The following is a 22,794-nucleotide window of genomic DNA, read 5'->3' on the forward strand; positions in this document are numbered from 1 at the left end:
AAATCTTAATTTGACTTTATTACAGTGGGGGATTATACACATATTAGACATAAGATCAGGTGATTTATTTGGCTGTATGTTAAATATACCCCTTTAACTTCTGGCCATTTCTTTAGACAGTTTATGACAGCTTAGATTTAATACATCAAGGCATTAGCTAACAACATCCCATCGACAAGACAATAATGGAATTTATTGAAACAATTAGTATAAAACGGACTAAAATAATATGCAGTAAACAAAACCATATATTATACTATATCATATATCTCTGACCTATGGTGATCTAGACAATGCATTATAATAAAAATTTGTTCTTATGAAGGTGTAAGAAACTCACATTTTTTTGTTTAACATAAATCATTCTTTTAAAACACGGTGTAACGCGAATGATAATGATGATGATGGTGGTGGTGAGAACGTCTGGATGTCTAACAGATGATAGACAAGAGCTAAAAGCAAAGAGGTGCCATTTCCCAATGGCTTCCAGGTAATAGACATAAAAATCCGTCGCACAGGAATGTCTGAAAGGCAAGAAAAGAATCAAACTGGATTTCACTGAGCCCAGAAATATTTGGTCCTTTTTGGTTATTCCAGCTGCCTTTGCTATGGAACCGTAAATTAATGGGCAGATTTATTAAAGGGCATGTAAAATCTAAAATAGAATAAGGCTAGAAATGCTGTATTTTGTATACTAAATATAAACATGAACTTACTGCACCACAAGCCTAATCAAACAAATAATTTATGCTTTCAAAGTTGGCTACAGGGGGTCACCATCTTGTAACTTTGTTAAACACCTTTGCAAGACTAAGACTGTGCACATGCTCAGTGTGGTCTGGGCTGCTTAGGGATCATCATAAACAAAGCTGCTTGAGTTCTGCATGGCTGGGAAGTAAGGCGGGGGCTCCCCCTGCTGTTCATAAGTATGATTGTTTCCCTGCTCAGCAGTTAGGGACCGTCTGACAATTCCTATCCACAGCAGTAAATGAAGGGAGAATTTCACTGCATACAGTCAGGTTTCTTATAAAAATGGTACACATTTTTTAATTAAAGTATATTGGAGAAAGGTTTCTTTTTCATTAAAGAAAGTAAAAATGGGATTTTATTTTTTTGCCTTTACATGCCCTTTAAGGGTCGAATTGTAAATTTGAATTCTAATTTTTCGAGTTGGATTCTTGGTCAAAACTCACAAATTCGAGTTGGGAATAATCCAAAGTCAAATTCGAGATTTATCATACCTGGACCCTGGGAACAACTCAAATTTAACTATTCGCCACCTAAAACCTGGCGAGTTCATGAAGAAGTCAATGGCAGAGGTCCAGTGACCCATTTGAAGATGTTAATAGCCTTCCTGACATTCTGACATTTGCGGAGAAAAAACTCAGTCAAATACAAATCCCATTCTATCAAATACGTTCGAGATTTTTTCTTAAATAACCTCCCATTTGAGTTGTGAGTATTTTCTAATTTATCTGCCCCTAAGTGAAATTCCCACTGCGTTAAAACTCACTCCAACATGTCATAATAACCAGTTGGTCTTTCTTGTTTCCCTTGCCTCCTTGCTTAACATCCTTAGTACAATAAATTTCCCTTATTTCCCAAGTTACATAAGAGGGGCGTTAGGGGCTTAGGGAGGAGCAGGAGCGGTAACAAAATACACAATGGACGCAACTTGGGGTTGGCAGGCAGAGATAGTATGGGTCTCCACTGTTCTGCCCTCGGCACGTTCCTTTTTCCTACTCTTAGTTCTGGCCCTGGACATTTATAGAAATAGAAGAAACTATAGATAGAAGAAATTCTATAGCCTATATATCCCAAAATCTAGGGACAACATCTTCTGTATTGACCAAATGTTATAAATGAACCCTGGTTTATCTGGTCTTTATAAGGTAGGAATACATTAAATCTGTGATTTTTGCATTCGGCAATACACCAAAGCTCTCCATAAAAGATTGGGACAATCAAACCCAAAGTTGCATATTCAAATTTGAATAAAAATGTTAAAAAACGCATATGTGAACAAACAATTGTTATGCTCAGATGTCCAGGACTGAAAAGTCACATGACTTTTAAAGTTTCCACTTGGTTGAGCAGAACAGTTACATTTTGCCTGAATTCAAATCCTTCAAAAAATGCTGGGATTTGGCAAAATCCTGAACTTAATTCTTACATATGGCATAGCCTCTACATGAACTAGAAATTTCATTCATTTTCATTCTTCAAGTTATCCATAAACAGAGCGAAACACGGGTTCATTCTACTCTATACAAATATCAAGATGCTTAAATACATATTTTATTGTATTTATATTATATTATGTTATATAAATATATGATATTCTGCTGTCCTTATTATCAATATAATGAGCTTTGGAAACAGATGGGATCACAGGGGCTGTGTGCCATTTATTAACTTGTTACAAGTCTCTGATCAAACTAAACATGGAACCACGACCAAGAATATATCCCTCTACATGAGCCGAACAAGGGCTTTCCATCCAGTTTCTTGCTGTGATGTAGACACTCAATTTAAGACTTCTGGGCAGATTTTGATCCAATGTGAGCAGAATATTTTCTTCCACTAGTGGCCTTCAAATGAAAAAAAAAAAGAAAAGTAAAAGCACACTAGATAAATATGAGTTATCCACATGGACAAAATTTAAAATAGAAGGGATAGAAGTCTACCTGAACTTCCTTACATCTGTGGTCCTGCTACACATAGAGCAAACTATATAAGACCTAGTCAATGAGTTATCTTCAACCTATGAATTTCTAGGGATTGATTAACTTGAAGAATCAGGAGTCCAATGATTCTAGTTCATTAACAGCTGGAGAGCCATATGGTGAAGATCAATGGTTAGAAGAACTCTACATTCTGTGGATGAACCGTTGCAGAAGTCAGAACCAACCAATCTCACTACACCTGCCCATATCAAAGTACCCTGCAAATTGTGAGTTTGCCCCTTTTTTGGTTCTGATATAAATTTGAAACCATTAATCATCTTTATAATAACGTCTGATTAGCACTCAACTGAACACCTTGAAAATATATTGTGAATATTTAAAGAAATCTGAGAATGGACTTTTTTTTTATTAACGTGTGGTGTTCTGATATAAAGGAGTTTAAATGGCACATTGTATTTTTTTTAGTTTGTATAGGTATGGGATCTGTTATCCGGAAACCCGTTATCCAGAAAGCTCTGAATGGCCATCTCCCATAGACTCCATATTATCCAAAAAATAATTTTTTTTAAAAGTTATTTCTTATTTCTCTGTAATAATAAAACAGTAGCTTGTACTTGATCCCAACTAAGATATAATTAATCCTTATTGGAAGCAAAACCAGCCTATTGGGTTTATTTAATGTTTACATGATTTTCTAATAGACTAGAGGCATGAATTACGGAAAGATCTGTATCTGGAAAACCCCATGTCCGGAGCATTCTGGATAACAGGTCCCATACCTTTATATAGTATTCTACTGAACTCATTAGTATCACTGGGAAGAGTCAAAGTTTATCTAATTGTATATATACAAGTTTAGCGGGGATTGAAATTGTTATTTCTATTCACTGCTGCAATTAATGAATATGAACAGAATACGCAAGAATATATTCCTTCATTTCTAACCAAAGCCATACTTTACCCTCTTTATGATAATTACTATTTTTGGTCCATGATTTGAGTAAGTAAACAGCAAAGCCTTCCCTATTATCCATAAACTGTGCATCTCTACAAGCCCTGTCTGATCCATCCAGAAACATTAGATTTTCATATCTATCACACTATTTATTAATGCAATCAGGAAGATATTGCCATAGTAACACAAGTGGGTACAAAAGAAACGTCGGTAATGTATTCTTCTCAAAGAATGGATTCTTAAGTGGCTGTTAAGAAACAAACAAACAAAAAAAGAGTGTGAGATAGGGGCAGCAGGTGACTTAAGGTGGCCATACACGGGCCGATAAAAGCTGCCGACAGACCAAGTCGGCAGCTTATTGGCCCGTGTATGGGGGCCCCCGACGGGCTTCCCCGATCGAGATCTGGCCGAAAGTCGGCCAGATCTCGATCGGATGGGGTTAAAAATCCCGTCGGATCGCGGCCGCATCTGTTCGTTGATGCGGTCCCGCGATCCGACCGCCCGTTTGGCGAACGCTAGGATCCGATCGTTGGGCCCTAGGGCCCACGATCGGATCAGCCCGATATTGCCCACCTCAAGGTGGGCATATCGGAGGGAGATCCGCTCGTTTGGCGACATCGCCAAACGAGCGGATCTATCCGTGTATGGCCACCTTTAGAAGTCTTACATTTAGAGGGATCAGCAGATCACACTAAAATTACTATATTATTATTTGCGGTTGAAGACCAGTGCCTAATGTTGCTACCTGTCCGGTTTTGACCTCGAGAGCCCAATTTTTTCAATAGCTGCCCAGGCCAAATTAGGAAAACCAGGCAGGATTCCATATGATTGACATGGCGATTGGCCCATCGCCAAGTCAGAGCCCTGCCCCTGACATCACAACCCGCCCCACCCAGCGTCATAACCCTGTCCGGATTCAATAAGACCAAAAGGTGGCAACCCTACCAGTGCCACCAAAACATTTACCCCTATATATAATAAAAGGTAGTACGTTTGCCCAGGTGCAGAAACCTACAGCAATCAATAAGATATTTGTTTTTAAACACGTGACTTGTAAATGCTGCCTGCTGGTTGCTATGGGTTACTGCTCCAGCGCAAACCAAGTGCCTTTTAATACATAACTCCATTTGTGAAAAACACATTTGTGCAATCTCTTGACAATTTAAATGAACAGTTCAGTGTGAAAAAAACTGGGTACATAAATAGGCTGTGCAAAATAAAAAATGTTTCTAATATAGTTAGTTAGCCAAAAATGTAATGTATAAAGGCTGGAGTGTCTGGATGTGTAACATAATAGCCAGAACACTACTTCCTGCTTTTCAGCTCTCTAACTCTGAGTTAGTCAGTGACTATAAGGGGGGCCATATGGGACATAACTGTTCAGTGAGTTTTCAATTGATCCTCAGCATTCAGCTCAGATTCAAAAGCAACAGTTATGACCCATGTGCTCCCCCCCTCAAGTCTCTAATTGGTTACTGCCTGGTAACCAATCAGTGGAAAGCAAGAGAGCTGAAAAGCAGGAAGTAGTGTTCTGGCTATTATGTTACACATCCAGTCACTCCAGCCTTTATACGTTACATTTTTGGCTAACTAACTATATTAGATACATTTTTTATTTTGCACAGCCTACTTTTTATTTTTACACTGAACAATTTCTTTAAAGGGCATGTAAAGGCAAAAAAATAAAATCCCATTTTTACTTTCTTTAATGGAAAAGAAACCTATCTCCCATATACTTTAATTAAAAAATGTGTACCGTTTTTATAAGAAACCTGACTGTATGCAGTGAAATTCTCCCTTCATTTACTGCTGTGGATAGGAATTGTCAGACGGTCCCTAACTGCTGAGCAGAGAAACAATCATACTTATGTACAGCAGGGGGAGCCCCCGCCTTACTTCCCAGCCATGCAGAACTCAAGCAGCTTTGTTTATGACAATCCCTAAGCAGCCCAGACCACACTGAGCATGTGCACAGTCTTAGTCTTGCAAAGATGTTTAACAAAGTTACAAGATGGTGACCCCCTGTAGCCAACTTTGAAAGCATAAATTATTTGTTTGATTAGGCTTGTGGTGCAGTAAGTTCATGTTTATATTTAGTATACAAAATACAGCATTTCTAGCCTTATTCTATTTTAGACTTTACATGCCCTTTAAGGGCACCTGCTGGCAAAATATATTATTCCCAACCAAAGGTGTGCGCTAATAGAGCCCACACTCCCGTTGGGGTTAACGGTAGTTAATTTTTTAAAAATTGCCCCCAGCCAGTGCTAGCTGCACTTACATCGGGAGCAGCCATGTCAGTCAGAGCACATGTGCATAATGCGCTTCTGATGTTGCGTATATGTGCATAATGAGCTAGTTGTGGTACTCATTCATAACATGCATGCGTGTGCCTGAACATGGGGAGATGCCCTAGCGCTGGTGCCCTTAAAGGAGAACTAAACCCTAAAAATTAATATTGCTAAAAATGGCATATTTTATATAGTGAACTTATTGCACGAGGCTAAAGTTTCAGCTTGTCAATAGCAGCAATGATCCAGGACTTCAAACTTGTCACAGGGGGTCACCATCTTGGAAAGTGTCTGTGACACTCACATGCTCAGTGGGCTCTGATTGGCTGTTGAGAAGCTAAGCTTAGGGCTCGTCACTAATTATCCAGCAGAAAATGAGCTTCCCTGGCTGTAATATAAGCTGATGCTACAGGTTTGCTGATTATTAAATTCTGATGCTAATTGCACTGGTTTCTGTGCTGCCATGTAGTAATTATGTGTATTAATTACTAATCAGCCTTATATTGTGACATTTCTATTCTATGTGTACTGTATATTGTGAGTGGGTCCCTAAGCTCAGTAAGTGACAGCAGCACAGAGCATGTGCAGTGAATCAGCAGAAAAGAAGATGGGGAGCTACTGGGGCATCTTTAGAGACACAGATCTTTACTGCTAAAGGGCTGTGGTTGCCTTGGGCTGGTACAGAATCACAAAACATAATGAACAACATTTCTAGCTACTTCTGTAGTTTGGCTTTAGTTGTCTTTTAAATCTACATTCTCTCAGCAGTTAGTATCTATCATTTTCTAAATGGCATAACTGTTTTATGAGAAGACAGAACTGATTAAATGTCTAAAAGACCAAATATCTAGTTTTGGAAGTGTCACTTTAACTTCAGTGGGGTTTTGCGTTGCAATTTAACTCATATTCCCAGAAATACTCATGATATGAGTTGAGTTTGGTGGACCCAAAAATGAGAACCCACCATTAGTTTCAGCGGCCCATCAAGACCTTGTGGCAGGATTACTTTCCACTGAAACTATGCTTTAGGTAAAATGATAACATTTACTTGTAGAAAAACCCAAATCAAAAAAAGAGTCTATACATAATCTCTCCAGATCAGAATTTAAAGAAGGTTGAATTTGACTGTGATGTTCTGTGATAAACTGTGCAGTAATTTAAAGGAACATCAATTTCCCAAATGTTCTTTGTTGGTTGCTAAAAGAACAGGGAATGCATAGACATATTGTATCTATAAGGAGGCTACAGTAAACTTAAAATTCATGGAAAAAAAAGATTCATTTTGCAAAACTGCGGAGAAAATTTGCAGGAAACCCATCCAATTTTTATGTATGTGACTATTCTGACGTGCGATAAAATAATTCAGACGCCCATTGACTTTTGCATTTGGACAAAATAGGCGCACGTATAAAAATTGTTGAAGGGGCCAAAATTAACGCACATCAAAATAATTTTGACGCCCATTGACTTCAATGCGTTTCGCAAATTTCTTGCTGTTTCACGAATTTCGCTGGAGATTCGCAATAATTTTTGGCGAAATTCGCCCATCACTAATACTAACAATGATATTCATGGTAGGGGTATAACTACAGAGGAAGCAGACCCTGTGGCTGCAGGGGGGCCCGGGAGGTAGTGATGTGCGCTCCCAAAACCGGCGGGACCCGGTTCGGGTCGACCTTGCAGTGCTCTTCGGGTTGAGCTCTTCTCCTGCTCTCCCCGCCCGCCACCTTCAAATGCCGGCATCCGACTACCGGGTTCCGGTTTTATAGTGTCGCGTCTCCTTGCCACACCCCTTGGTGACGTCATTGTGACGTCATCGGTGTGGCGGGCGGTGCGGGTCTATAAAAGGAACCCTGGAAGCGGGTGCTGGCAGGTGCGGGCGGGTGCGGGTATTAGCAGGGCGGGTTAGGGTCGGGTCAGGGAAACCCTGACCTGCACATCACTACTGGGAGATAGAGGGGCCCCATGAGACCCTAATTCATATACAATTTTAATAAATATTGGTAAAACAGGTCAACCTCCGGACATTTTGGGGGACTGAAAAATTATTTGCTGTGGGGCCCAGTAATATCTAGTTACACCACAGTGGGATGCCTTGTAGCATCCATATCAGAATATATATTATAGAATAAATATAAAAATAACGCCCAATAGAAGGTTGTGGTGATAAATTGCCTTGAAGCAGAGGAAAAAAAGTATAGAAATAAAGATTACTGAATGAAAGAAAGTCTTCGTGCAATTTTCCTTCCCGAGGTCAAAGTCTGAAATAACAAGGGGCAGAGGACAGGAGGCAATAAGCAGAAAACTAGAAAATAATAAGTATGATTTTATTATTAGAGTGCCTACTGCATTTCTATTGGATTATTTCACTTCTGGAAGTAGTCCATGGCCTTTATCAGGCAGCTGCTGAATAAAACCACCTGCATCTACAACAAAGCAGAACACTTTATGGATAATTACCTTGCAGGGCTCACTGTAAATGATAAAGTCGAAGAAGAGGCATGTAAAATTCATAGTGCAGATCGGCACCAGCGCTTCATCGCTCTCCAGCATGCGGTTTTCATATTCCTTCATTTTCTTTAATAGGAAGTATGGTAATCCAGTGGCTACCTTTAGTATTCAGCCTAGTACTGTGCCACTACTTGTCCTTCTGCAAGAGAAGGTGGTCACATGCTTTTTGGGCTATGACCATAAACCAGTTTTTAACAGAAGAGCAACGTATATTTTCAGTAAAGACTAAAGAGGATGAAATATTATTTGACCCGGCCTCTCAGGAGATTCAAAAGTAAGTAAAATGCTATCTATATCCTTCAAATGGACAATTTCATTTTGTGAATGCACATTTGCACCCTTTTGCTCCATGCACTGGACTTCTTGATAATACAAACGTGGGTGTTGATGGGTGGGCATATGAGGGTCAGCATGAGGGTTTAGCATGTGACCTAGGCATCATCACACACTGGTGGAATTGTACTTGCCCTTTAAGAATACACTGGAGATCTTATAAGTGGAATGCACATTTCAGTATAGTGAGTGAAGTCCATATAATCACTGAGACTCATGGCCTAAACTATGAACAAAGAACTGCCTTAGCTACGGTATACAAGTATGGTATCCGTTATCAAGAAAGCTCCGAATTATGGAAAAGCCGTCTCCCATAGACTCAGTTTTATTAAAATAATCCAAATTTTCAAAAACGATTTCCTTTTCTCTGTAATAATAAAACAGTAGCTTGTACTTGATCCCAACTAAGACATAATTAATCCTGATTGGAAGCAAACCAGCTTAATAGGTTTCAATGTTTACATGATTTTCTATTAGACTTAAGGTATGAAGATCCAAATTACAGAAAGATCCTTTATCTGGAAAACCCGAGGATTCTGGATAACAGGTCCCATACCTGTACCAGTAAAATCTAATTATTGGTTGCTATAGCACACAGAGGAAAAAATACACAATTTGCCCAGATTTGTCCATATGCCGGCTATTCAGAGAACTGTCAGGTGAAAAGGAACATTTGCACTTGCAAATTTTAACATGAGATGGAATACGATGGCCCTATAATTGATGTACTGTATGTGTGTAGAGAAAGATCAGTTGCATGCAGTCTCAAGGAAGAAAACAAGATACTTGACCAGAGCAGATAGTTAAGACCTAGCTCCTATTTAGAGGTACTACCGAAGCAATGGTCAGATAGACTTATTTAGTGGGTACACTATAGCTCATCTGAGGGGTGAGGTTGGGGCACGTACCCCAGTGATATCTAGTTTTGGAATGGGGTACCAGGGGTTCACCAAAGAACCTCCCCTCAAGGTCTGACCAAAGACATAAGTGATGTGGGGGTCGACCAATTGTCAACCTACAACAGACCCTAACCCACCACTTGAAACCTGTACCCAAACTGTTCCATGGATCTGCTTCTATCTATAAACCCGTGGCCAACACACCCCTGTCTCAAATGTCACGGAAGGTGCGTATCCATCAATAGATGCCGCCAGATGCGTAAGTGGGGCACAGTTAGGTCAAAGGCAGGAAGAGTGGTAGGAAGAGCATGACCCAAACCTGCCCACCACCTCAATATTTTGTGTGAGTGTTGGCCTGAACCCAACCAACTCGCAGGAAAAACCCATGGGCCCCCAAGGTTTCAAGCTGGCCAGCACATCACTAATAAGTGCAACTCTCCCAAATGCTTCTGTTAATGGAAGTTTATTGTGCAGCCTTGGTCAGTAAGAAGTGCCCTATAACACTTAAAGATGGCACCCTGTGTACCCTGAGTACTGCCACCTAGAAATGGTCAATAAACTTATATAAAAAACGTTCAGTGTCGAGTACAATAATGGATGGGGTTAACTTACCCAAAAAGAAGGGGGGTCTAGGTGCTCAAGCCCCAGACTTTCAGCTCGGGGAGGCAATTAATACAAATAGATAATAGTAAAGGGCTGGCACATACCAGACCACACTCTGTAAATTGTAGTAAAAGCAAAAACATCACAACAAAGCCTTACGCGTTTTGTGCCTTAGGGTCACTTAGTCATAGAACTGGCCACACTGGTTAGAGAGGTATAAACAGAATATACAAATATATATTTTAAATTTCCTCCCAAGTTAAATTACATTATTATATTTTATATTAAAACCAAGTTTGCAGTATATTTACGCACTATGTTTAAAAATTAGATTTTCCCCCTATTTCATGTCTTTTATTTTAATTGCTTACGTTCATTATTTTAGGCAGTTTAGTCCTGTTACAAATTACACTTGTAGGTTTATTAAAAAAAAAAAAAAAAAAAAAAAAGCTGAGGAGCTTTTCATACAACTGAGAAGAGGCGTAATTAAAATATTACATTTTCAACGTTATATTAAAACCTGTGGGCCGCCAGTGGGAAAGAAGCAAAATGCTGAATACACAATTGATTTCGCTAGATGTTCATATTTGTCAGTCCCTGGTGGGAGGATGAAGTTGAGCAAATTCTTTATTTACAGGTAACTGCAGGCAATTAGCGATGGCCACAAGTCAAACGGAAATGGATTACATTTTTAAAAAATACTTGTATGCCCTTTAATAAAATACATTGTGAGTCATAGATGAATCTGTGCTGGGCAGGTTTCTCTTCAAGGCCAGAATTAAGAACAAGACTTTTGGAAAAGCACTGCGTATCTTGACAGCGCTTTATAAATAAATGATGATGATGGAAAGCTGCCATCTTGAATCGAATCCTCACATATGTAGGAAGATACTGCCATACTGATACATACAACCCCCCTACTCCACTTTAGGTCCCATCTTCAATCCAAAACCGTTTTGTATGCACTTACAAGACATTTCTAGTAAATCATTTTCTCAGTATATTTGGGAAGATTCTCATTCATCCAGGTCATGGTATATCTGTAGAAATAAGTCAAACCAACTGGACTTGAAGTTTTTTTCTTGAAGACGTTTCACCAGTCATCCAAATGGCTCGGAGGGTTGCACTTATTGGCAGGCGCAAATTTGCGTGTTTTGCCACCGGCGAATAAATTCCCGAATTTGCCACGAAAAGTCGTCTGCGTTAAAGTTTTTTTTTTTTTACGCCGTCCTCATTTAAACGGACGCCCATTGACTTTAATGCGCGCTAAATGTCATCAAAATTCTCGTTTCGCCAGCTTGATACCTTGGCGGCCCATTCCAGTGTCATGAAACTGCTTGTGATTTCTAGTAATTGATTAATTTACAGTAATGAGTCGAACTATTCCCTTTATAAAAAATAGTCCAAACATTTATATTTCCAAATTATAAAAGATTTGGGCATCCCAAAGACAAAGCCGAACAAAAGCAAGTGATTAGAACCCTAAAGAGAAAAAGGGGAAAGAACGGAATGAAACGCATAATCATTAGTTATGGGCAAAACTAACCCCTTTCACTTCGCCAAAAATTTGCAAATGCATTGGAATCTTTTTTGCAGGGAAACCTGGCAAAAAATGTTGCTTATAACTTATAATCACTAAACATTTAGAACTGGAATCATCCATTATAGCAGGGGTCCCCAACCTTTTTAAACCGTGAGCCACATTCAAATATAAAAAGAGTTGTGGAGCAACACAAGCATGAAAAAGTCCCTTGGGTGCCAAATAATGGATGTGATGGGCTATTTGATAGCCCCTATGTGGACTGGCAGCCTACAAGAGGCTCTATTTGGCACTATACTTAGTTTTTATGCAATTAAAACTTGCTTTCAAGCTTGGAGTTCAAAATAATCACCTGCTTTGAGGACCCTGAGAGCAACATCCAAGGGTTTGGAGAGCAACATGTTGCTCACGAGCTACTGGTTGGGGATCACTGCATTATAGAATAGGAAGGTGTAAAGACAGTCGCAAATTAGACTCCACACGTGTTTTTACTGGTCATCTGGGTGTCTGGCCAATAGCATCAAATCAGTCTGGACAACCCATGGACCAATCAGTTGGATAACCCTAGGGTAATCCACAAATCCCACTTTAAGCTGTATACATGGTTAAGAGCTAGTGAAAATATTTCGGGAGAAACAGAAAACACAAGACTGGTAAGATAACCCATTACCTTTCATTAGTAAACACATTCAGTCAAACCATTTGCCCCTACTTAGAGCTAAATGGAAAACAGATATTGGGCCCATTTAGTTAAAGCTGTGACATGAACCATTAAATGAATCGTAACGATTATGCAGTGACGCAACGTCAGCCACTGCTCCAGCTTCTCAGGATGTTCAGTCAGTCTATAATTAAAAGACTATATACATAGTACATGGAGGCACTGCCGGCAGTAACACAGGAATACACAATAATACACAGGGAAATATATACAATACTATGCGGCAAAATATTGAGGTTCAAAAGGATAATGAAACGCGAGGATCCATCTGGTGATGTGTGAGGAACAAAACTGCATTTCATATGGGAAGGAAAAGTATTTTCGACACTGTAACCTGGTATATTGGATCAGGCTCTTGAGAGGTCCTGTTATTTCTTAAATAAGAACACGGTTGTCATTGGACGTTGTGCTGGAGGCATCTAATCTATAACCTTCAGATGTTTGGCAGCAAATTGGACCACCAGGTTTTATCTGCTGTTAAATGTGCTTTGCAGGGCACAGGGTAGTTACTTCATCAGAACCCCTATGTGACATGGGCAGCCTTTTATCTTAATCAGTTTCTGTATTAAACTAACATTACCCACAGATTCCTCAGCCTACAATCTACAATTTTATCTGATAACAAGTTTGCTCGTAATTTAATATATGTCGCCAATTGTCCATGTCTCTTCTTATAAACCTTGAAAAAAAGAGAAACTATTAAAAACGTATCTATCTGCCATCATCTAGAGATATCTACAGCCTATGCCTCGCTTGGGGAGTGGAGAAAAAGGCAATTAATACCCTACGTTCTGATCCTGGGGAACCAACGATATAGAATCCGTCTTCAGAAACTGTTAAAAGGACTAGGAGCCCTTGGGCAGTAATAATCGTAAAGTAGATTTTAAATTGGAAAGATCTTCTATCGCCGTGCCCTACTGTCAGTCATGTAAGCACAGAAGAGATGGTGCACGAGAGAAGCCATATGCAAAAAGTATGTTAAAATAAAGTCATAAGAGAGAGCTGCTTGATAACCTTTCTCTGGCCCTTGTGGCTAATGCCAGCCCACCCCTGAATGCACTGGCCAGAAAGCCCACTGTCCAATTTAAGCTGATTTACAACCAAACACAAGGACATCATGGGGGTATCTAACTGGAAACCATCAGACTTTTTCCAGCTCTTTGCATGGCTGGGAAACATTGACTGTGCTGAGATCCAGTTCTGTTGAAGAATAATGTTTGGGCAATTTGAATGTGTCTGATAAAGAAGTAGCAGCAGTTACTGCAATGTAGAGAAATGGGTCATCTGGTTTGCAGGTCAATTTGAAAAATAGCATTACTTACACATGCAAGTGCAATTTCAGAAACAAATAACCATGTGTATTACCCATAATGCAGCATTGCACATCTACTGTGTATCCTGTGCTTGAATGGCTGCCCCCATGGCTACACAGCAGCTTGTTTATATAAACTATAGTAGTACTTATCTGTTATCTACTGTGTATCCTGTGCTTGAATGGCTGCCTCCATGGCTACACAGCAGCTTGTTTATATAAACTATAGTAGTACTTATCTGTTATCTACTGTGTATCCTGTGCTTGAATGGCTGCCCCCATGGCTACACAGCACCTTGTTTATATAAACTATAGTAGTACTTATCTGTTATCTACTGTGTATCCTGTGCTTGAATGGCTGCCCCCATGGCTACACAGCAGTTTGTTTATATAAACTATAGTAGTACTTATCTGTTACCTACTGTGTATCCTGTGCTTGAATGGCTGCCCCCATGGCTACACAGCAGCTTGTTTATATAAACTATAGTAGTACTTATCTGTTATCTACTGTGTATCCTGTGCTTGATTGACTGCCCCCATGGTTACACAGCAGCTTGTTTATATAAACTATAGTAGTACTTATCTGTTATCTACTGTGTATCCTGTGTTTGAATGGCTGCCCCCATGGCTACACAGCAGCTTGTTTATATAAAACTATAGTAGTACTTATCTGTTATCTACTGTGTATCCTGTGCTTGAATGGCTGCCCCCATGGCTACACAGCAGCTTGTTTATATAAACTATAGTAGTACTTATCTGTTATCTACTGTGTATCCTGTGCTTGAATGGCTGCCACCATGGCTACACAGCAGCTTGTTTATATAAAACTATAGTAGTACTTATCTGTTATCTACTGTGTATCCTGTGCTTGAATGGCTGCCCCCATGGCTACACAGCAGCTTGTTTATATAAACTATAGTAGTACTTATCTGTTATCTACTGTGTATCCTGTGCTTGAATGGCTGCCCCCATGGCTACACAGCAGCTTGTTTATATAAACTATAGTTGTCAGTGAAGGAGAACTGTTCATTATACTGTTATACCTTTAAAACACTTTTTTTGGTGTTACTGTTCCTATGAAAAGCTGATGAATAATGAAAGTATGAAAGTAATAAATATTATCATAACATTAACGGTTGGTCTAATAAAAAATAATTTTCTGTAGCGCACACATTTCTTACTGTATTATGGAGGCATTATAAGAAGTACTAACGGTCTATATAATTAGCCGGCTGTAAGATCCACTTTATTTCATCAGGTGCCCATTTTGTTTTAGTGACAGAAATGTGTCTGCTCCGATACACAGCGACATACATTCCCAGCTCATACATATGCATCCCGAGAATCATCTACATGGCTTGACCCGAGCCATTTGTCATTCTCACATGATGTGTTATGATGTATCGTCATATGCTATGAAAGCATCGCCATTAGCATGAGAAATAGAGCCAAATACCTGGGTCAGATGTGGAATTACAACACTTTATCCATATAAATGGAGTTCTCCAAGACCCCTCTCCTTTCTATCACTCACTATCTATTAAAGAGACAATAATGAGAATCGATGATATGAAATGCAGGGCTTTGCATGCAGAACTCCTCTAAGATATAGAAACATAATCACATGTCTGAAGATATAAAAGCAAAATGGTATTTCCCAGTATGTATCAATTGCAGGGGAAACAGCTGCTTGTTGCAAGTCAAGAGGCACAACTTGCTGTTGACAACAAGGCTTATTATTATTTTATTATCAGCAGTTTTCTGTGGAAAGGGGAAGTTGCTGAACAATGTAGAATTCTAACAATGGAGGAAATTCAACAAAGGGTGATTTTTCACTTGGGGAGGCTTGGACATACTTCGCGTCACTTCATCAGATGTTAATTCGCAGCGCATATGCTACATCATCAAAATGCGAAGTCGCGTCTCGGCAATCGAATGCTGGCCAAGTTTCGATCACATAAATTCATCAGCACAAGCATTTCATAGTGAACTTTCACTAACGTTCGTTTCTGCCTAGCAAAAGTACACTTACGCTTAGGTCAATGTGAATAGGGCGGGTACATATAGGTCATATATATGTCTTTATTAGAGATGTTGGTGCAAATGATTGAAGTGGCCACTTATTATTACACATGTCCAAGGAAGCAAAATAAAGACAAAAAAGGTCCTCGAATGCCCTAGACATGAGCCCACCCTAAAACAAATGTGGCATGACCTTCAAATGGTTAAAAAAATTTACAACTTTTAAACACAATCCCACTTTCAAAAGTGAAAAAAAACGCTAGTTTTTTATTTATTTATTTTTTTTTACAACTTTTCGGCATACAGGATATGATGTCACTGACATAAGATTGAGAAGGACGTAGCTTCATCTTATCAGTTCACCAGGAATAACTTGGCGACGCAGGCTCGAGCAAAAGGGGTAACGTAATGGAAAATTCGCACTTTAGTGAATTTGCGGAGTAACGATCGTTCGTCTGAGCGAAAAGGTGCGAAGCTTCATAAATGATGTTCTCTTTCAGTAGAGCATTGTCCTCTACACCTGTTAGTGAATTACCAATGTCCCTGCAGATGGTATTTCTGGCAAATTTTCGCTAGCGACGTCCACTTCGCCCCTTAGTAAATTTGCCCCAAGGTCTAATTACTTTATCCAAACGTCCTCTGTAAATCCCCATCTCACCCAAGTGTAATAAACCTACCTACATCTACAGAAATTCATATGTGTAGGTAGTATAGAAGAAAAAAAAAAGGGGGCTATCCGGCAGTCAAAGGAATCCACATGGCCAAAAAAAAAGTAAGTAAGAACAATTTTTATTATTTAAGTGCCTTTAGGGCCCATGCAGATGTGTACGTTTTAGACTCTACAAATAAACATTGTTTTTTTTGGCCCTGTGGATCCTTTTGAGTGCCGGATAGCCCCATTTCGTTCCATTTGATTTATTCCGGTTTGCCGCTCCCTGAAGCTGAGGGTCTGGGGCTGGTGCACCTTGACCACTGGTGAGTTTATCTACACGTGGCACCATTTTCTTTGTTTTGGTGATAGGTAGTATAGAAGACCAAGATTGGATTCACATACACTATAGGACACTTTCAAGTGAGACTGAAGTGTACAAGGAGCCTATTGTTTATTCATAATGCTCTAAATTACCATGAACTGCAGCTATTCCATGATGGCAACAGATATTTGGAAGTTGCACTTGTGACCCATGTCAATGTACCAAGAATGCACCACTAATAATACAATCAGAGGAGTATCATTTTCTCCAGGCCTAATCATCCCAGGCAACCAGATGCAATCAGATGATCAGGCATTGCTACCAGCTGATTGGTTGGTTTAGGTCAGGGGTGCCCAAACTTTTTGCAACAAGGGCCAGATTTGGTGAGGTGAAAATGTGTGGGGGCCGACCATTCAGCCCGACATTCCTTGAACCATTAACATTAAATTACAGGAATCGAGTAATCGTAGCAGTAATATTTGGGCACATTAGTGAAATGATCTGCCACTTGGTCTATACTGCTGCCTGTGAGCTGAAGGTGTTAGTAATAGACACGTACTGGAACATAGTGACGCCATACTTCTTTAGTTCACTGTACTGGCACGTCAGAACGTCTATTGACATATAGATGAGACATACGCTAATGAACATTCTCTTTCTCAAGAAAATTACTGTGACCCTTCTATTTTATCTGATCCTCTACTGAGAGCAAAAATTCAAAGGTGAATTACATAGCTATGAAAAATGGTAGGTTTTAAGAAAAAATTGTAAATTTTAGTTGTCCGTTTTTAATGTTTAATTCTAGGAGAGCTGGGAACATTAGTGGAAAAAAATAGGCACAATATTATTAATAACAGTTGGAAAAAGAGAAGCAAGAGAGAGAGAGACTGTGTAATGAACAAATATGCGTGGATGATGAAATCAATAGAAAGTCCAGCTCTGGTGAGTTAACGTATTGATCACTTGGGTTAAGTTATAGGAGGAGGAAAGAGAAAATAATTTAGAGGCACTGGGCGAATGTGGAGGTCAATAAGAAATATTGAACGCGCCTATAATTAATCTACGGATATTAAAGGAAAGAATTCAGAGGAGCATCGCTTGAGTACTGCCAGATAACCCAAAGAGGTGAGGAGGCAAGTAAATATTTATTTAATAAATACATGGAAATAGAGGAAAACATTAAAGAGCATGTAAAGGCAAAAAAATAAAATCCCATGTTTACTTTCTTTAATGAAAAAGAAACCTATCTCCAATATAGTTCAATTAAAAATGTGTACCGTTTTTATAAGAAACCTGACTGTATGCAGTGAAATTCTCCCTTCATTTACTGCTGTGGATAGGAATTGTCAGACGGTCCCTAACTGCTGAGCAGGGAAACAATCATACTTATGTACAGCAGGGGGAGCCCCCGCCTTACTTCCCAGCCATGCAGAACTCAAGCAGCTTTGTTTATGACGATCCCTAAGCAGCCCAGACCACACTGAGCATGTGCACAGTCTTAGTCTTGCAAAGATGTTTAACAAAGTTACAAGATGGTGACCCCGTGTAGCCAACTTTGAAAGCATAAATTATTTGTTTGATTAGGCTTGTGGTGCAGTAAGTTCATGTTTATATTTAGTATACAAAATACAGCATTTCTAGCCTTATTCTATTTTAGACTTTATATTCCCTTTAAGAATGGGGAATGTTCATCAAACTCCTCGCAGAATAAATGGAAGCGCTGCTTGTGCACCAGTAGTGAGCACCGTCCTGCAGGAGAACCCACTGAGAAGGAGGCAGCTAATGGGAAGTTTCAGCGGTTTCTTCATTGCTCCTAAGATGCACTTTACCACTTATTCTCCTTCTTTCACCATAACCCCAATTTGATTCTAGTTTATAATTACTTTTTTAAATGTTATTTTAATGTTTTTTTCTACAGCTTGAGTATTAAAATTACCCATTTCTGCATCAGCAAAAACAAATGCCCAACACTTGCTACACAGATACTCCTGGACCATACTATGTAATGCAGTGGAAGAGGACTTTTTTGTTCAAAGTTCTTTTGGAGGACCAACCGTTGTTCAGGGAGCCCTCTTTATTCATTTGGAAACACTGGTAAATCAGTCATTAAACCATAGTTCCAATAATATTTGACAGCAAATAAAATTTTAATTGGTCCAATGCCTTGATCAGAAACAAAAAGGAAACAACTCAATGCTCCCTCAGCCTCTACACATCCCTACTCATTTCTTATTGACTCCTACTACTTTCATAAGACACTGACCCTGCAGCTAGCAAAATAATGCACCTTGTTCTTTCTGATGTGTCACCATTTTTTTTACTATTAAAACTTAAAAATAATAAAATTTAAGTATATTACAAAAAAGCTTGAGGTCTGATTTATCGACACTTGCGGGCAGATTTATCAAGGGTCGAATTTCGAAGTAAAAAATACTTCGAAATTTAACCATCGAACTAAAATACTTCGAATTTGAATATAGAATTCAAACTTTTTTCATCGAATTTGGCTATTCTGCGGTCGAAGTAAAATCGAATGATCAAACGATTCGAACGATTTTATTATACTATCGAACGATTTTTACTTTGACTTCAAAAACTTAGAAAAATGCTGTAGAAGGTCCCCATGGACTAACATTGGACTTCGGCAGGTTTAATTTGGCAAAGTATTGAAGTCGAAGTTTTTTAAAGCGACAGTACTTTGATTATCAAATGGTCAAATATTCAAACTATTTTTAATTCAAATCAAATTCGAAGTCAATTCGAAGTCGTAGTATCCTATTTGATGGACGAAGTATCCAAAAATTACTTTGAATTTCTAATTTTTTTACTTCGAAAATTCCCTCGAATTCACTTTGACCCTTGATAAATCTGCTCCTTGACTTTTTTTTACCAAATTACTTCAAATCGCACTAAAACTCATTAAAATTATAGTTTCAAAAACTTAAACAATATTTTTTAATCTAAAATTTTTCAATTCAAGATATTTGAGACTTTTAGGTGCAGATTTACCAAAATATGAATTAGAGCTAACCATGTTCTATTCAATCCTATGGGATTTTTATAATCATATTTGTTAATGGAGTTCACCATTGCATAAAAACACTTTTAAATATCCCATAGGAATGAATAGAAAGTGAGTTTTATTCTGGCGAGTTCTAAATTCATACTTTGATAAATCTGCCCCTAGTTGTTTTAGAATTTATTGTGAGTGTGTAGACCCATATAACATGATAAGTAGAATATACAAATTTGATGCATTAGAATTTTTTTTCATGGTTTTATTTAGGGATGCACCGAATCCATTATTTTTGGATTTCAATCCTGAATCCTTCATGAAAAATTCAGCCAAATCCCTAACTGAATGCAAATTATCACTAGGAAGGGTTAAAAAATGTTACTTTCTTGTTTGTATGAATAAAAATCACAATATTTTAAGGACTCAGTTCAGATTTGATTTGGTTGGAATCTTGAATTCAGCCGTATCATTCTGAAAAAGCTGAATCCTGGCCAAATCCCGAACCGAGTCCAGTGAAAGTTTTTCATATTCAGGTTTTTTAATAAATAAGCAAACTTTTTTGTTAAAATTTCAAGTTTATTTGAATTAGAAATAATTGTAAGATGCACAAATTAGAATTTTTAATAAACAGGCCTGAAAAAATTGGCATGATTTAGATTTCAGCTCCCCTTTAAAATATCAGCATTGTTTATTCTGTCCACGCAAATGTATTATTCTGAATACTGTCAGTGAAAAATGACTCTCATTTTGTGTCTTTCCTGTAAAACCCCTTCGCTTGGAAAGTACTGATTCTGATTCAATTGTGAGTCCTACATTTTCTAGTAAATGCCTATCTATGTTTATTGTAAGAGGCTTGTTCCGAATATGATTGCATAACTGAACTGCCACCTGCTTTTCCCAGGTTTATCACACACCTAGATAGATAGATAGATAGATAGATAGATAGATAGATAGATAGATAGATAGATAGATAGATAGATAATAGATAGATAGATAGATAGATAGATAGATAGATAGATAATAGATAGATGATAGATAGATAGATAGATAGATAGATAGATAGATAGATAGATAGATAGATAGATAGATAGATAGATAGATAGATAATGGATAGATAGATAGATAGATAATAGATAGATAGATAGATAGATAGATAGATAGATAGAGAGATGATAGATAGATAGATAGATAGATAGATAGATTGATAGATGATAGATAGATAGATAGATAGATGATAGATAGATAGATAGATAGATAGATAGATAGATAGATAGATAGATAATAGATAGATAGATAGATGATAGATGATAGATAGATGATAGATAGATAGATAGATAGATAGATAGATAGATAGATAGATAGATAGATAGATAGATGATAGATAGATAGATAATGGATAGATAGATAGATAGATAGCTAGATAAACAGAAAGATAGATGTATGGATGGATACATAGATAGATGATAGATGTTTGTGAACCCTTCCGATTCTGAATAAATAATGACCAATAAATATGACCTAAAATGTGATCTGTGTTTCATGCAAGCTCTAAAACGAGAGAACCCAATTAATTTTATATTGAAGTAAGTGATACACGGTGACATGTTTGTGGCAAAAGTATGTGGCCCCCTCAGTTCTCAGTTCATTTGAAGGGGAAATTAGAGTCAGGTTTTTCAAGCAATGAGATAAAAGTCAAATCTCTGTCTTCCCTAAGTCTGATCAAACATGGGGTTGTGAACTCCAACAAAATTGTTGCCCACCCCAGGAGTGATCAATGACCACACCAACAGTAAAGCATGTAATACTCAGGGAGATCACATAGAAACCCAGGCTAACTTCTAAAGAGCTAAAGGCCTCTCTTGCATTGGTGAAGGTCATTGTTCATCAGTCCACCATCAGGAGAATTGCTTAACAATAGCGGTGCGCATGGCCGGGTAGCAATGGGAAAGCCACTACTATCCAAAAAGAACATTGCTGCAGTCTACAGTTTGCTAAAGACTACATTGATAAGTCAGAAGCCTATTGACAGAATGTTATGATGAAGGATAAACACAGCGCTCCAGCATAATAACCTTATCTCATCTGGGAAACAAGATGGAGCTAGTATTATAGTTTGGGCTTGCTTTGCTGCCTCCAGACCAGGACAGCTTGTCTTCATTGGTGGAACTAAATGATTTGCTGCACTGACCAGCCGTTACTGGTTATTGGTATATTGCTGCCAAATTCTTTTGTCACCACCACCACTGATATAATGGTAGCTAAAAAAAATTCTTAAATAATATAAAAAAAAAATATCCGTAAAACAATATTTTGCTTATTAATTAAAGCTGCTAAATTGGTTGCTCTAAAGAGGATATATGATAGAATATCGACTCCAGTTAAACAATGACCTCTGAAGACCAAATTATCAGGCTGGCAAAATGACGTTTTTGTCTGGGTCATTGTTTAACCTGCTAATAAAATGTCTATAAAAACATAACGCTCATTGCAAATCTGACTCGTTTAATATGTCATAATGCCAATGACTATTGTTAAAGGCCTTCCTTCTGTTCCACCTTTTCTTCTCCGAATCCCTCACCTTGTTTCCTCCCATTTGCTCCCCACCTCAGACACATTCAGAATCGGAAGGGAATGGAACAAAACAAAAGATCATAACAAACAAACAAACAAACAAGAAAAACAAATGTGTTTCTAGGTCGACACAATTAGCTTCTACAGATCATTTTTCCTGGTTTGCCCCAATTACTAAAATTAGTTCTCTTTATACGGAACTGCACCTGTTATGTACTGTAGAGTCCACACGGCTTCTCCTACACAGTTGGGAATTATTATTATCCTTTATATAACGCCACCATATTCCACAGCGCTTTAGAGATGATGCATCATTTCCATCACTCCCTGCATCACATTCAAACACACTATATGGATCA

The 22,794-nt window shown here is 38.3% G+C and overlaps 1 protein-coding gene across 3 annotated transcripts in view; it reads right to left on the reverse strand.

Annotated features, from left to right (window-relative positions):
- samd12.S (sterile alpha motif domain containing 12 S homeolog) overlaps window positions 1-22,794 on the reverse strand; it is a 352,270-nt gene that overhangs the window by 111,067 nt on the left and 218,409 nt on the right. Inside the window, exon 5 of one of the 3 annotated variants that reach the window (XM_018223917.2) lies at window positions 1,296-2,591. The exons of the other annotated variants lie outside the window; for them this stretch is intronic. Coding sequence (XP_018079406.1) covers window positions 2,584-2,591 — 8 coding nt within the window. The 3' untranslated portion in view covers window positions 1,296-2,583. Of the gene's footprint in view, window positions 1-1,295; window positions 2,592-22,794 lie in introns of those variants that run through there. 3 annotated transcript variants of the gene reach the window in all.

Source organism: Xenopus laevis, chromosome 6S (assembly GCF_017654675.1).
Source record: "Xenopus laevis strain J_2021 chromosome 6S, Xenopus_laevis_v10.1, whole genome shotgun sequence".
Classification (NCBI taxonomy): Eukaryota; Metazoa; Chordata; class Amphibia; order Anura; family Pipidae; genus Xenopus; species Xenopus laevis.